General features: G+C 41.3%; 1 protein-coding gene across 1 annotated transcript in view; it reads left to right on the top strand.

Moving 5' to 3' along the window:
* Nucleotides 1-17,101, top strand: part of arid5b (AT-rich interaction domain 5B) — a 117,418-nt gene that overhangs the window by 41,680 nt on the left and 58,637 nt on the right. The window contains exon 4 of the mRNA XM_012864982.3: nucleotides 6,812-7,042. Coding sequence (XP_012720436.2) covers nucleotides 6,812-7,042 — 231 coding nt within the window. The remainder of the gene's footprint in view (nucleotides 1-6,811; nucleotides 7,043-17,101) is intronic.

Raw genomic sequence — 17,101 nt, forward strand, 5'->3', positions numbered from 1 at the left:
TCGGAGAACTGGCCGCTCCTCGCCTCAATGAGAGTCAGCTGTGATGAAGTTGACGGTTGTAAGAGAGAGTTTAAAATCAATGTTACAAGTAGCGGCTGTATCTCTGAAACAAACAAATTAAAAGTGGTGTTTGCGTGTGGAAAGTACAGCTTTAAATTACGTTGGTAAGAGGTGCCACAAACAAAACAACCGCTTTCCTGACCTTCATCAGTGCTCTGACTGTGTTAAGGGTTAGATTAACTCGGTACGCCATTCGCAGCGCCTAGTTCCCACATCCCAGGTAAATGGAACGCAGCTTTAGCATCATGATGTGTTGGTATTTTGCTGCCAGAGGGACCGGTGCACTTCACAGGGTTGATTGAATCGTTAGGGAAGAACGTTATGTATAAATATTGATGCAACAGCTCAAGACATCCAGCAGAACAAGAAAGCTCGGACATAAATGCGTGGAGATGGACAAAGGCCCTTAAGCATACAGCCAAATTACAAGTTACAAATTGTCAGTGCTCTGGTCTGGCCATCAAAAATCCCCAATCTCAGTCCCATAGTAAATATGTGGGCCGACTTAAAGAGGGGTGTTCACTGCAAATCTGACTCTGTTACACCAGTTCTGTCAGGAGTAAATATGGCCATAAATTCTAGCAAACTGTCATTTGAAGCTTGTGAAAGCCAAAAGTGGCAAAAAATGTTTGACCAGGAGAGGTTTAGTCTGATCTCACGTCAGACGGCGAGAACTCAAAAAGCCTGTAAATACCTGCTGTCAGCTGTGCGTTGATATTTATTCCATTCCTCTGTTGATGCCTTTTTTTACCCCAGTCTGATGCGAGTTAGCATTTAGTCAGTGTTGTAGCGGCTGAACGGGCCCGGTGTACAGCTGCCCTGTAGGAGCATGTTATGACCCAGACACTGTTGTAGTTTAAGAGGTCAGGGGCTTTACAGCATGTACTGAAAATAATCTGCCCACACCGCCGCTGTTTGATCAACACGCCACACTTACCTCCACAGCATCACAGGCGGACAGGTGTGAAGAGAAACCTGATCCACGCAGCTCCGCAGTGAGACAAGCTCACAGATAAGCTTGTCTTTTATGGTGAAACGTCACGCTGCAAGAACAAAAGGACATTGTAAATTGTACACACACACACACACACACACACAAAACATACACCACACGCGCAGGCACCCACATGCTGACATGCATACTTTACCAACGCCTTTTGTACAGTTATTAATGCCCTGCGGCACGCTCTCCAAATTGAATCTAATCAAGTGAAATGCTGTGAGGGTCCTCGGGAGAGAGAGCAGGTCTGATGGTGACCGCTTACAATAAAATCCGTGACATTTGGAAACAAAGCCCGCTCTATACCTCTGAGCTGTAATTGCGTATGACAAATGCCGCAATCTCCGATAAATGTGTCTCTGCAGCGCGCGCGGCGTACGCGTTGCACGTGTGCCGATGCATCCGTGGACTTCGTGGTTCAAGGTGCCTGCATATGTGTGTCTTTGTGCGGCGGTTAAATGGTTTTAATCGTTCTTTTGAGGTGGTCTTCATACCGGAGCACAGTGGAACTAATTACTGTAATTGTTGGGAATGCAGCTGCTGTAAATATGCTGTGAATGGTGTCCCTCCTGTCCTTTTCCTGCTGCACATTTCAGTGATTTTTATGTGCCTCAGGCACCAGAAAAGCACCAAGAAGGGAAAAAAAAACATACTATTTTCAAATCTGTTAACACGCCGTGTCTTTGAAAAAAAAAAAGCCAAGCAGAAACTTGCTGATTAGCCACCCCTGAAAAATTAAGTTACCATGAGAAACACTCCTGAATGTCATGTCTAAGAGCTTTGTAAAAGCAGACAGAGCTGTGAATAAATTATGTAAAATTGCACTTCAAAACTGCCTGACTCTGCTTCATCAACTGTTGAACCATGCAGTCGACTTTGTACGGCAACAAAATATTACGACTTTCTCAGGGAACAGAAATTCAAAATAGGAGTTTAGCCGAAGGAAACAACGCGCAGGCAATCTGTGCTGTGAATGGCTCCTAGGAAATCACTGTGCAGCGGTGTTGTTTCTGCGCAAAGTGTTGCTTTACTGCCATGTTATGGCAGCGGGATAAGATCTGAGACATGCAAAGATAAATCTGTATCACTGAATCCTAATATATGTAAATAGCTGTGTACAAACAGGCCAGGATTTGCACAACAGAGGCTACCTGCTTTCCATTGCATTCTAAGTAGTACTAAAGGAGCATGTTTGAGTTGTTGACTGCATCAGACAGCAGGTGCGGTGACACAAGAGGCAAAATGAAATCCAACATAATATTGGTGTTAGTTAACAGATGCTTAGTCTCTTAACTTTTCTTTTTCAATTAAATATCTCCATAGAAATGCACATCTTTTATGACTTTATAGCCACAGACCAGTATAAAACCTACTCATAAGTAATTGTTTTTAAATAAAAAAATGTTTTTGTGTGTACGTTAGTAATTAGATTATGAGATTCTTCGTCAATGCACCTAATTACTACGGTGGCCGAGAGGTTCAAACACACCACAAATACATAAATGTGCTGCAAATCGAGAAGTACACACAAACACGAAAAGGGGGCTGACACACAAACACACAAAACACACATGCAGTGGAAAAATGCGGCAAAAGAGAAACACTGCAATCACAGAAATTAGACACACAAAGTGCAAGCATGCTGCAAACACAAATGATGCGGAGACTCAAACACAGCAAAGGCAAAATGATGCAAGTAGCAAAAACAACTGCAAGTTAAGAAAAGCTGCAAACTAGCTCCGCATAACGGAGATGCTCCAGACCACCAGGGGGACTCGACAATGGTCTGCCGTCTACAGAACTCAGACTGCAGTGTTTGACACATCAGAAATGCAAACTACTATAAATTAAAGTCTAATAATATAAAAGATGAAGTGTTTAAAAAGACACAGAGGAATCGTTCTTTTTCCTTCTTCAAGTCTCCTTCGGGCCACCAGGTCTGGTCCCATGTGACTTGGTTGGCGGCCGACTCCCCCTGGTGGTCTGGAGAACTTCCATTATGTGGCGCTAGTTTGCAGCTTTTCTTAACTTGCAGCGGTGTTTGCTACTCTTGCAGCATTTTGCCCTTGCATATGTTTTTGTGTATTAGCCTCTTTTTTGTGTTTGGACTACTTTTTGTGTTTGCAGCGCATTTATATATTTGCAGTGTGTTTGCACCTCTTGGCCACCGTGAATTACGGAGAACAAAACTTAAAGCATCCCTAATTGTCTGCAGCATGGCATCCGAAAATAACTCTACATATTACTATATATATACTCATGAGTCTTGCATCAATATCAACATTAACTCAGACTGAATAAATGTAGGTATCATTGGGTGCTTAATTGCTGAATCTACTGGTATTTCTTATATGAACGTGCTTATTGGGCAGACTATTAGACGTTTTTGACATTCTACTCTTCACAGAGCAACATGAAAAGCATAACAGCTTCATATCAGCTGGTTGATCAGTCAGGCTGTCAACTCCACACATTGCTGTGTTTTCATTGATAGCAGGCCCATGCTCACCCATCGCACCCCTTTTCTAGCATTATATAGTATATGACATAGAGGAATCAGGTACTGGGCCTAGTAAGAGCTAAATCAAAAGAATGAGATCTGAATGGTTCAAGCAACGGTTCACTTCAGCGGCAGATTTATTTGTGCACCTCAGCTATTAAGAGTAGAAACTTTGATCTTCCTGTTTTTTTCACACTCAGTTTCAACTTCAGATTTTGCTGCTTCCCTTTTATCTTTTAAATAAAAGTATGAACTCAAAAGTCCTTTTTAAAATAGCTAATTCTCATTAACAGATTTATATAGTTTTCTCTAGGAAGAACTCAGCTTATAATATTCTACCAGCATCTTCTTAATAGGTGAAGAAAACTTCAGTAACTCTGAATCCTTCTCTGGCGTCTCATCAGAAGGACTTTAAACTATAGGAATGATTTGATCAAAAAGTGTCACGGTTATGAAACCCAGATCTTTTTTAAATCTTGACTTATGTTAACAGTCCCCTGCTTACTTGTTTTATAATATATTCTCAGTATATATCTGCAATTTCCGAATGCCAGGACTAATGTGCTGCAATAAAAGCTTTTAATATTGCGGTAATGTTTATTAGCGAACCAAAGTGATCAGATTTGTGGAGCAGAAGGCTCTATTTGGAGAAACGCACCACCTACATACACCATCAAAGACTCTCATTCATATTTCCTGCCAACAAATATGTTACTCAACTATTTACTCATGCCAGAAAGTGTTTTTCACATGCAGTTTGTAACATTTCTCTGATGTTGGGGATGCGTTCTGCTAATTGAAAATAAAATAAAAATAAACCAAGTTTGATTAATACTAAAGCCTCAACATCCAATTTTCTTTTAGTTGAACATCAAAGTATTAAAGTTACGATTTGGTGAGGGAAGAGTTTATCAGTATGTCATAAATAAAGTGACTAAAGCCGTTTATCTGCGTGTTTCAGCTGTATTATACAACATACCTCTCCTGTAGCAACATCACGCTTTCATCCCATGTGTTTTAACGCAGAACCATAAACTCCCAGTTGCCAGTCTTTAACTTCATGGCATTTTTATTTGGCAGGGAATGGCAGGCCGTCAGGCGGACCACCACTTTGGCTCCGACTGAAATATCTAAACAGCTATTTTGATGGACTGCTCGCAAAATTTATACACACAATTACGCCTCCCTGGGGATGAGCTGTGAAAACTGTTGCAATCCCTTCGTCTCCGCGCTCGGGTTTATGGCCAAATACCTTGAAAATTTAATAACACTCCCCATCAGTCTCAGCTGCTCTTCGCGTCTACTCCTTTTTAGGGAACTTTCTGCAGCCTAGCACCGCCAGACGGATTCACCTACCACCATTTTAGTCCTGTCATTCTGACTGTGTCATTTCCGCCCCTCAGTGTAACATTAACGCTTTAAATCGTCTATCAGATTATTCCCTCAACTTTTATGGAGGTTTATCACATTGCATCAGGGCGTGCTTCCTCCACTTCCTGAGGTTGGCCAGATCAACAAAAGCATCTCGTTGCCAGTAAGTTCCTACACCTGATTAGTCAAACAAACACGTCAGTGGGATATTAGCCCGGATGCTAACCAATGGAGTTGAAGATGGGCCGGCTTTACCAGAAGCACAACAACCCGAGATAAACAGCGAGGGTTAATTATAGAGCCGAATATAAAAGATTCATGTGCATTCAAGGTTTGATTTTTTTTTGTATGGTTGGTCAGAAAGCAGCAAAAACACCCCCACACACGCATGCACACGGATCATGTTTGCACACACCCACTCACACCTGCCCCGTCTAAACTGCTCTGAGGATTTCCCACCACGAAGACGTCTTGCCACAAAACAGGTCCAGCAAAACAGCAACGCTTCTTGAGCCGTTTTCACATTCCTCCCACCCCAGAATGCCCTGCATGCCATTGCCCTTACTGGCTGCCGGTACGCCTGGATTTCCCCACTGTGGCACAATAAAGGAGGATTCGATTCTATTGCATTCTCTTCCGTGCCGTCACGCACCCAGACAACAAGATAGTTTTCTATTTATTTGCACACATGATAAGGGCGCTCTCTGTGAGCGTACAAGGAAAGGATGTGAAACTCTCGGGAAGTTATTTAAAGTCGCAATGAAACAGCGTAAACGCATCTCACTTCCTTACTGTGATTCAAAATAGTAGTGCGTGAAAAATAAGACCATGAGGTTGTTAGATGTCAAGTTAGGGGAGCATCAAGGATTTTAAATGGAAAATAAGTCGAGCTTTCCAGGAATTAGCGAACGGTCGTTTGTTTTGAACCATAAATCTGTCTGTGTGCTGAATAAAAGTCCCAATCATTACGTTCAGAGGAGGTCAAGCTGGCAGCGCAGTAGCAGTGGATGTGCTGCGAAGTAACAGAGGCCAGCTAGTGAGCTACAAGAGCGACTGGAGCCATAAAAGCTAAAGAGAGATGGAGGAATAAATGTGTCCTGTAAAATTAAGTGCTGCTCTTTACAAATCTTGCTAGGACACTTAAAGAAACGTGTTTCCTATTTCCCCGCTGCACATTCCCAGTTCATGTGTTGAACTTTAAGGTGCTTTTACTGGTATGTAGAAATAACAATGGTCTCAGATCACCTTACCTGCTAGGTTTGCTTTTATCATACAGACCCTCCCTTCACGTCTTCTGGAAAAGGACTTTTGTTGATTAAAAAAGTCACTAAAAGTCACTTTTGTCGAGTATTTATTATATGTTTTTATTTTATTCCATATAGTTATTAACAACTTTTACAAGTCTTGCTATCTATTAGATTGCATCATTATTTGTCATTACTTTGATACATGAATTCTTGTATTTTTGTTTGTTTTTTCATTTATCTGTATATAGTAAATAGTTGATATGTATGCATAAACATTTAATGTATCAGTTAATATTGTTGCTAATGTTACTACTCTTAATATTTATTAATAGAACTAAATGACTTATTTATGAGGACTTGCTAATCTAGTATTTCAATAATTGTAAAATATATTATTCATATTTATTTTTCTGATTTTCTCTCATGTGTATTCAGGTTTTTTTGTTGATTTAATGTGATAATTTCTGGTGTTTTTTTGTTGGTGGTGGTGTTTGTCTGACGTTAACCTCTGTAGATCACTCTGTGTTGGAGTTGTCTATATGAAAACTGGTTCAGAAATACATTTTTGGTCAACTGTATGTGGGATCTCTGCACAACTTCTGATGATTTTCTGTGCTTTTGTGTTTTTTTCAGGCCAAGAAGAGGACGGGCGGAAGGTTTTAGTCCTCAGTTACCCCCAGTACTGTCGCTACCGCTCCGTTCTGGCTCGGCTCAGAGAGCAGCCCTCCCTGCTGCTCATAGACCACACGGTGCTGGCGCTGGGCGGCATTGCTGCGCTGGGCGGAAACACGCGGATCCTGTACTGCCGCGACACCTTCGAACACCCCACCCTGCTGCAGAACGAGAGCATCTGCGATGAGTTCGGTGAGTCTGGCGGCTGGAGGGACGGTCGAAGCTTCATATCGTCTGTGACACCAACAGCTTGTTGAAGTAATGGTGTTCGAAAGGTTTCCTATTGGAGACATCAGAATAATTTCATTCTTGATCTGGAGCAACAATATTATGCTCTTGAGAATCCTTCTTAGCACACTGACGACCTCAAACTTTCAATTATGGTTACACACAGCCACACTGAGTCTGAGTTAACCAGAAAACCGAGGACTTGGGGAGACTATTGATTCAGTGTGTGGACAATGTGCAGAAATAGTACCTGAGTGCAATGATAACAGTAAAATTCCCTGTCTTGCAAAATAAAACTGTGTCTATATAAGGAAGAGAAGACACAGTCCATCTTGTAGCTTCCTGACAGGGGATTTTTTTTCCACCTCTCTGGTAGGTTTATAAAAGGAAGTGCTTTAAATTCTCTCAGTGCTTGAGTCACTCTCTGGCTGCGGTTGAAGGCTACATGTTTACAAGTACACACACACCGGGTGTTAAGTTGGGAAGAAGTGAACTCATCAGACCCTTTTAGATGTTTTTTTTTATTCCTTAGACGGTGTAGCTGAGGCAACAGAGGCTGCCATCAGGAGTGGATTCTTAATTGAGAGTTTTGAATGAGTCGTTTAAATACTGTTAGTCGTATCCATCGTTAAAATCCCTTCAGCGTTTCCAAAACTTAAAAAGAGGTTTTTGGTGGAAGTAGGAGCTGTTCTTAATGTATTTAATAAAAAAATAGCCAAAATAGAACGAGGTGGCGGTGCAGGGGTAGAGCATGCAACCCATGCTCACAGCCCTCGGTCCCTACGGGTTCCAGTCCCTACCCGTGAATTTATCTCGCAGGTTTTCCCCCCTCTCTCTCTCTCTTAAGCTCATTTCCTGTCAGCCTACTGTCAATAATGGCCACTAGTGACAAAAAAACAACCCCAAATAAAACAATTTGTGTTTGTCACACTGGTTGTTTAATTCATCTGATAAACAGAGAAACTAAAAATAGCTGACAGTGGTGTCGCAATAGCAACCTTACCCACGACTGATTTGTTGTTGTTTCTTTACACAAAAACTAGTTTTATAACCTAATTGTCAAACAACTGAATACAAATTCACACCGTGCTGCATTTAGTAAATCTAAGTTGAGTGCAATGCTTTGTGTTTGTTGTATAATTGGCGTGAACGTAAGTAAGTCATGAATACAGCAGAGGTACGATATCTTCCCGAAGGATGTTGAACAGCAGCAATGTTTTGTATTGTTGGAAAGGTGTTTATATCCACTCCATGGAGCCGTACATGTTATTACAACACAATTGTCATTACAGTATGAGTTAAATATGAAAATAAGACTCATTTGGTAGGCTGTTGTATTTCAAGTGGCAGCCATTCACACTGTGACAATAATGCACACCAGTCTGGCATAACATTATGACCACTGACGTGTAAGGCGAACTACATGGATTATTATCATGGCAGCTGTTTATGGATGACATGCATATGGCAGAGGGTGAGCATTTTGTTCTTTAAGTTGATGGAGGATTTTAACAAGTTTGATGACGTCGTGTTGTGATGGCCCACGTATGAGAGCTGTTTCCGGTTTGCTCCTGGTCTGCAGTGGTTAGTGGTGGTTCTCCCATGATTGGAGCTCTGGGCAAGCCCCTCCTTCTGCCTCCTCCTCCAACCAATTAAAGTGCTGAAAATAATGAGATTCTGAGGCAGGATAAAAGGTTCTGCAGTCCTGCACAAAGCAAGAACCCAAGAGTCCTTATTGTCAGCTGCAAGCCAGAAATGCATGTGCAACGCCAACCACCTACTGACTGGACATGCATAGAATAAAGTTGTTCAGGCCACAACTGCTAGACGAGTTGCTTTTTGTATAATTGTGATCATGCACCCCTCTTCTAATGTGCCCTGTGCGACTTCCCATATGGGCCATATGAGGAACCACCACTGGCAGTGGTCAGTGTCTGTCAAAGGTGATTTGAGACAGCGGCAGTGGTGAACCAAAGCTCATTGATGCATGGTGGGGATTGAAGGCTGGCTCATTTGTTCTGGTCCAGCAGATAGCTCACTGTGGCTCAAACTGCTAAGTTAATCATTGGTACCGAGAGAAAGGTCGGGATGCACAGTCCAATGCAGCTTGACGCTGGTCATTATTGTAATGACTGACCGGCGTACGTGGCCAGGTGGAACTGAGGCGCTCTGCCCTTGGGGACGACTCCTGATGCAGATATTGGAGACCGAAATAGTAATGCTGATAGGAAGCAATGAAACTGTGGTAAATGTAGGTTATATGTAATATTGTCAACAACATTTTCATCTAACGCATTGCTTAAGTCATGCAGCTCTAATACATACATTTCATTAACCTTCTTTAGCGTATAGGGTGTCATGAAAGAAGAAAATGAGGATTTCATCTATAAATGGGTATGAAGTGGTTGTGCGGTTTAGAAATAGGTGGAAATTGACCCACAGTTCTTAAATAGCTGTTGACATGTCAGTCCACATTATCACCTCGAATGTCAACAGCAGCATTTAGAAAGGAAAGTGAAAGCAGTGATAAAAATAAAAAGTCCAACAATACTTCCGATTTATTTCAGCTGCTTAGTTTGTCTGTATTGAACATTTGCATAAAACGTTGCAAATAAACTGACCTGCCTTCATTTCCAGCAAGAAATTTGCCTCGTAAATTATAAATACAGTGAAATGTAGACATCCTAATGTGTCACCACATTGGAAAACAACCAGAAACTAGTCACATGGGTTTAAAACGAAAATAAAAATGCTCCTTTGCGTCGTTAAAGTCTGGGAGTGGAGATTACACATTTCTGGGATTTCTGTGCTTGATTCATTCTGCCGGTCCTCTTTGGCAAATGAATTAAGGCAAAACAGGCTTTTGATCTCGCAGTGTTTTGATAATTAGGACTCCAAGAAGGCCACACGTAGTTTCTGATACTCCTAAAATATTTTCTCCAGAGTGTTTCTGTTTACGAACACCAGCGACTGCTGCTGGAACGCGCTCCTCAGTCACACCTTTGAAAAGCATTTTGTGGCTCCGGCGAGGAGCCGCGAAGCGCTGGAACATGTTTATCTGTCATTCAGCGCGCCGTCCCTGCTGCTCCACAATCCACACGTTTTATTAAGCCAGGCCTTAAACAAAGGGCTAATGTGACTCAGCTCTCGCTCTGTAGATTTCCTGCGCCTGGTAACTCCGCAGGCATCGGTGTGACATTCTCTGTAATGGCTCCTCTGGTCAAAAGTCATTGTTTTTCTTTTTCCTGTAAATTTGCCACGAGGTAATTGCATTTTAAGAGCGCAGCAGAGGTGAGACCAGAAGGGAAAACGGTTTTTAGGCATAGGAAAATAAGTTATGAATAGCAACGCTAACATCCTGTGGCTGCTGTTGCTCATTCGCTTGGCTCAATGATGCCATTCCTCTGTGAGTCACATTTAAGCTAAAGGTTTATTTTCATAGCCGAAGGGGATTCTGCTTTTTCTCCATGCTGAGGCAGCCAGGATCTCTAATGTTCTTCAGATGAAGGTTTACTCGGCTCTGAGCAGGCTTTTTATTTCTGCTGGAATTGCTGCTCAGAGACTTGATTGTGATTTGTTTTAAAACAGCAGAGCTAAGTAATTTACATCGCTCTGGCAGGTGAATGAGGCCTCGAGGGTGTCTTACTTACAGGCACAAACACACACGAATGCTTACACATCCGCACTTAGACACAGACATGCTCTCCCGCTAGTTGAAGCCTCTATTTAAAATACAAAAACTGCTAAATCCACCTTTATTAGAACAAACAGCGACACTAGGAGCAACACTGTGAGATATTTAAAGCTACAGTGCTGTGAAAAGATGTTTACTTCCTGACAGATATCTTTTGTTTTTACTGTCTTTTCAGATCATCAGACTAATTCTTATATCAAACAAAGACAATCTGAGTAAATATAAGAAGCAGTTATCAAATGATGATTTAATTTATTAAGGGAAAATAAACTATCCAATCCAACCGGGCCCTGTGGTAATTTGATTTGATCCACTCAGCATTGCAGAATTCGTGTCAGTTAAAAAATACGTTATTAATCTCAAAGGGGAAATTAAATGCTGGTGTAACTCATGTTGTAGGGGTTTCTTCACCAAGTTGTAGATGGTGATGGGTGCAGGCAGGAAGGATCTCCTGTAGCTGTCTGCCTTACAGCTGATCCGGAGAAGCCTCTGACTGAAGACTCTCTGTTGTTGTACGACAGTCTGATGAAGAAGATGCTCTGGGTTGTCCAGAATATTCTTCATTTTATGAAGAATCCTTCTTTGCAAAGTCGTCTCCAGAGGCTGTAGAAAGGCCTCCAGAAGAGAGCCGGCCTTCTTAATACAGCACTTTAAAATGTTTTGTTACTGAATAGTGCTTTATAAAGAGACTTGCCTTGCCTAATAAGCCTGTTGAGCTTCTTTAAATCAGTTGCTCTGGTGCTGCTACCCCCCCCCCCCCCCCCCAAACAGGTGATGGCTGAAGAGGTTGCACTCTCCACAACAAAATTACAGAAGATCAACATCTTGCTGCAAACCCTGAATGACCTAAACTTCCTCTAGAAGTGCAGTCTGCCCTGTCCCTTCTTGTAGAGAGAATTGTTCATATTTAGTCATATTGCAGGGCTTTTGGGCATAAAGGACCCATTTAAGATCATGCCACATCATCTTGGTCAGATTTAGGTCCAGACTTTGACTAGGCCACTCCAAAATGCTAATATAAAAAAAATAAATTTAACCATTCAGAGCTGGACCAGCTGGGAGCTTTGGGTCTTTGTAGCATAACCATTACAGTCACAAAGCTAGTAGGAGGCTCTCTCTCCTCCATATCCTCTCGCAAGCTTGTCATCCCGCTTCCTATTGATGGCGTGTCTTCCTTGTTCTGAAGCACACCAAGGAGGAAAAAATTGATGCTTTTGTTTTTTGGAAATAAAATAACTCACATTTTGATTGTCGATACCATGGAAAAGGCAAAACAGTTTTATTAAGGCTCAACCAAAAGAGCAATGTACCAAGTTTAGTGGCTTGATGGCTGAGTACCTTCTTTAAATGTTGTTTCTTCCTGAGTCGTCATTGCAGTCCTCTGATCATGGTAGACTGGATTCTTGGTGGAAATAGCAACAATGTTCCATGTTTGCTCCATTTCTAGATAATGGCTCTCACTGTTCTCTGGAGCATGGGCTCTCAAACTTTTCATGGGCAGGGACCCCTTAGCAGCGGTAAAAAAAATTTCCAAGGACACCTAATATTTAACACCTAATATTTAACATATGGTTATTTAACAATTATGGAGATTAGATCCTCATTCTTGATAAAGCCAGCTCGATGTCACTGTTGACATACTTCTTAACTTCAGCTGATTTGCCGTTTACCTTACTTGACGAAGCATTTAAATACTTGTCCATCGTGTTACTTAGCTCAACCCCGACGCATCCTCAGCAGTGCCTCCTCAGGCCTGACAACATGCGTTTCACGGACCACCAACCTGTGGTTGGCGGACACCCGGGGGTCCGGGACCCCAGTTTAAGGGCCGCTGCTCTAGAGTCCCAAAGCCATAGAAAAGCTTTGTAAATCTTTCCAGACTGAATGACTTTGTTTCTCATCTGTTTGTGAAAGTCCTCTGATCGAAGCAAGATGTGTTGCTCTATGAGACCTTTTAGTCTACTTCATGCTGTCAGTCAGGTTCCAGTTAGGTGATTTTTTTTTTATTGTAAGGATCAGGCAGTAATCTAAACAGGGTGGGGTAGGGAACAGAAACTGAACATTGTTAATCAAAGTTTATTCACGATTTAATGGAGGGGTCACTTATTTTTTTTAAAATACTAGGCCGGTTGATTTTTCTAACCTTTTCCCCTTTAACAAACAAAATTAATAGTTCAGAACTGCATTTTCCATTTACTTAAAGCAGGGGTTCTCAACCTTTTGCAAGCTGGGCCCCCCCAAAGCTGGTTCGTTGCAGTTGGGGCCCCAGTGCCCCCCGCCCAGATCCCCCATCCCCCCGCCCCGCCCCGCCCCGCTCTACCTTGGATAGATAGATAGATAGATAGATAGATAGATAGATAGATAGATAGATAGATAGATAGATAGATAGATAGATAGATAGCCCTAGGCTATTATTTTTAGGCCCACATTATTATTATTACCATCATCAGTAGCGGTAGGTAGGCCTATTATCATTTCTAGGCTATTGTTATAATTGGCAGTAGCACCAGACTTCTAATGTGAGCTTGCAGGCATTATTATTATTATTATTATTATTATTATGAGTAGTATAGGCCTATCACCATTACTAGGCTATTGCTATATAATTGTGAGGTTACATGCTTTTTTTTGTTATTATTATTATTATTATTATTATTATTATTATTATTATTATTATTATTATTATCATCATCATCATCATCATCATCATCATCAGTAGGCCTATCACCATTATTAGGCTATTGCTATATAATTGTGAGGTTACATGCTTTTTTTGCTGTTATTATTATTATTATTATTATTATTATTATTATTATTATTATTATTATTATCATCAGTAGGCCTATCACCATTATTAGGCTATTGCTATATAATTGTGAGGTTACATGCTTTTTTTTTGTTATTATTATTATTATTATTATTATTATTATTATTATTATTATTATTATGAGTAGTATATGCCTATCATTATTACAAGGCTATTGCTATATAATTATGAGGTTACATGCTTTATTGTTGTTGTTATTATTATTATCATTATTATTATCATCAGTTGGCCTATTATCATTACTAGTCTAACTCTTGGACTGAACGTATTTTTTGCCAGATGCATTCAAATAGTCACCAGAGTAAAGAAATGTATATTATATGTGAATTGTGTGCGCCGTTTGGAAGTAATTTTGATAAAACTTGCTGTATAAGCGAAAGAGCACGAACGTTCTGCATTCGGGTTGTTCCGGAATGCGACGTCACAAACAGAACTACCGTGCATCAGCCTGCAAATACTACGTCTTTTGCTACCGATTTGTTCAATTTTATTAATAACTCTTACTCTACGTACAAAAAAAATAAATTAAAAAAATGTCTGATACATCTTCAAACTCCCCCTCAATCATCGGCAACTCAGATAACGAATATATATACGAAGAAACGGAGTTTGAACAAGGTGAACCTGAGGAGACTATATCTAACGTTGCTAAGACATAGAGCCATGCTCCATTGTAAGTACCCCTCACAATCCTCGCTTGTGAAGTGTGAATTGCATAAAACACTTTTGTCACTGCTGGGAATCCAGTCCTTTTGCGTTTCTTTTACGAATGTATCCCATTTCTTTCGGACCTTTTAATCATTCGGCCAAGTATGTAGCGCTACTTTCTGCCCTGCACTAGACCGCGGTGAAGTTGGCTTGACATGGACATTCAAGCTCCGCGGCGTCAGCGGAACACTCTTGATAAACAAAAATCAAATCAGATTTGTTGACGGTCCCACCGCGTATGGGAGAAGGGAGCAGCTGAGAGATGCTAGCCGAAAACGGAGTCCTTCAACCGGATCAACCGTGAGCTAGATCCCGCTGACTCCGCGGAGGTTGAATGTCCAATGTCAAGCTAACTTCACCGCGGTCTGCACTACAGCTGCTAACTACGGCGATTTTTTTTAAATATACATACATGTACAATGTATGCAAACCCTCTGGCATGAGTCTGTGAAAAGGATTAATAGGACAAAAACACCGAAATAATCCTTAGTAACCAATGTTTGTTTAAACCTACCGGGCGGCTCGTCCTCTTTGCTGAAGCGCTGTGTGTCCGCTGTGTGTCCGCTTTCTGATGTTAAACAAACATGTCTGAACGTCCATCCATCCATTTTCTGACCCGCTTAATCCCTCATGGGGTCGCGGGGGTTGCTGGTGTCTATGTCCCGATATAAAATAATTCTTAGCCGTCCAGTGGGTTCATGGTTCCATGCTCTCTCATGTGTATTGCCTGCCGTGTTTATAAGGCAGCTAAGCTACTAGCTATGTCGCCGTACAAGCCTTGGCCAGCATTTCACAGACTCCCTCCGTCCCTTCAGGCTTTTGCTGTATAAATCTGGCAATATGATACCATCAACCATCAACTTACTCTTAAAACGATCTTGTGATACGTTATCTAAAGAAGAAAAATATGCCGAGAACTCGTCAGCTTCCTTCCAGTCCGGCGCGCATGCGCGAAAAACCCGGATGAAAACCGCTTATCACCTGCATTTGCGCTTACTATGACAAAACAATCAAATTTGTTCAAAACTTTTTTTTTTAAATCAGTCCAAACACATTTAAATTTTTATTCAGGAGTTATGTATATACAAAACTTTAACTTTTTATGAAAGTAGTTTAGTGATAAAAAAAAAAGTGCAATTTTTTTTTTTCCAGTTTTTTTCCACTCCCATCCTGTAGCCTACTCGCGCCCCCCCAGGAGAGTGTCGGCGCCCCCCCGGGGGGGCGCGCCCCACCGGTTGAGAACCACTGACTTAAAGGAACAATAAGTAATACTGACACCTAGTGGTTAAAATCAGAACAACACTTGCACAATGCCTTTCATGGAGACCTGCCATTTACTCAGCAACCCTGCTGCTGTGAAACTCCATTGAATATTTACTTCCACTGGACAGGTATATGATGTTGTATTCTGTTCTGTCTCTGGCTGCTGCTCTTTTTGCCAACATAAAATACCAAATGCTGCGCTCTGTTTTGGGAACTCTCTTATGATTGGCTCAGGAACCAGGAAGTAAACACGGGCTACACTCTGAACCGCAGTAGTTCCGCACCCTACCTCTGGGTTTGAAGGGAGAAAAACATAACTAATATATTGTTGATGGAGAGGACCCATTGTTTGATAGGTAATGTTACTTTCATCCTGGGGGACAAAAGAGAATGATTTATGTTGATTTAACAGTAAATATCTTATTTATTGCTCCTTTAAGTTATATTTGTCTACAATGAAAGTCTTGGGGTTTGAAACATTAAGTGAGATTTAAAATGCAAAAACAGATTAAATCTGTTAGAGGGGGAAATCATTTTTCACAGCAGTGTAAAATGAGATTTAATGCCCCCTATTATAGTTATTCTGCCCTTTTGAATTCAGTCAGATCTGTGCTGGCAGCTGTAATAGTCATCTATCTTCTCCAGACTATGTTATAAAAGTGTGTCAGGTTACCTCAGGGGTTCCAGAAAAGGAGGACCAGACATGAAAAGGAGTATTTCTGAGTGTCAGCAGGCCCAGCGTTCAGTATTGTGAAAAACTTAGCCGACAGATTAAAAGCCTAGTTGTGAAATCCGGTTTATTCTTGACACAGCAGCCCTGCTAGGCTGAAATCTGTTGAGATCATGGAGGGCTGTCTTGCTGGCCTCTCTTTTCTTTATGACTTCTTGTGTTTGTTTTATTGTAAGCCTCTGGTGTCACTGGCATCCTTTCGTTTGAACCAACTTTGAACAAAACTGCTTTTGCATCAAGTCCTGTGATCCATATTCATGTTCAGCCTCGCCTGTCACCCCCGAGCAGTTGCTTTCCTCACGGGGAATGACACAGTTTTTGTTTATAATTATCACGCATTCTCTGCCAAACGTGGATTGATTATACCCTTGCTACTCTGTGTCCTCAATTTCTTTCCTTTGCCAGCAGGAATGTAATATTATAGCAGTGCGAAACGTCTAATGAGAGATGTATAAATTGTGTTTTTTACACAGCATGGGTACAAATATTTTTTCACTTATTGCATTCTGACAAGCGGAATGAAAATCTATCTCTTATATAAACCCAAGAATAACAAAGGTGTGACATACTGCACTGTAATAATATTGGCATTACTGAGGCTCTCTGCGGTGATAAAAGCCAGAAATAGTTTTGAGTGGGCCAGAGCTTTGCAGTGCTGAATGACTGAATGATCACAACATCCATTTTTTGTTAAAAGCTGCGTGTTGAGTATTACTCACATTAATGTGGCAGGGAGACTGGGCCGCAAAGAAATGCCTGAAACATATGTAAACGCAGCCGAGCGCTTTTAAACATAAAACC

Source organism: Fundulus heteroclitus, chromosome 22 (assembly GCF_011125445.2).
Source record: "Fundulus heteroclitus isolate FHET01 chromosome 22, MU-UCD_Fhet_4.1, whole genome shotgun sequence".
Lineage (NCBI taxonomy): Eukaryota > Metazoa > Chordata > Actinopteri > Cyprinodontiformes > Fundulidae > Fundulus > Fundulus heteroclitus.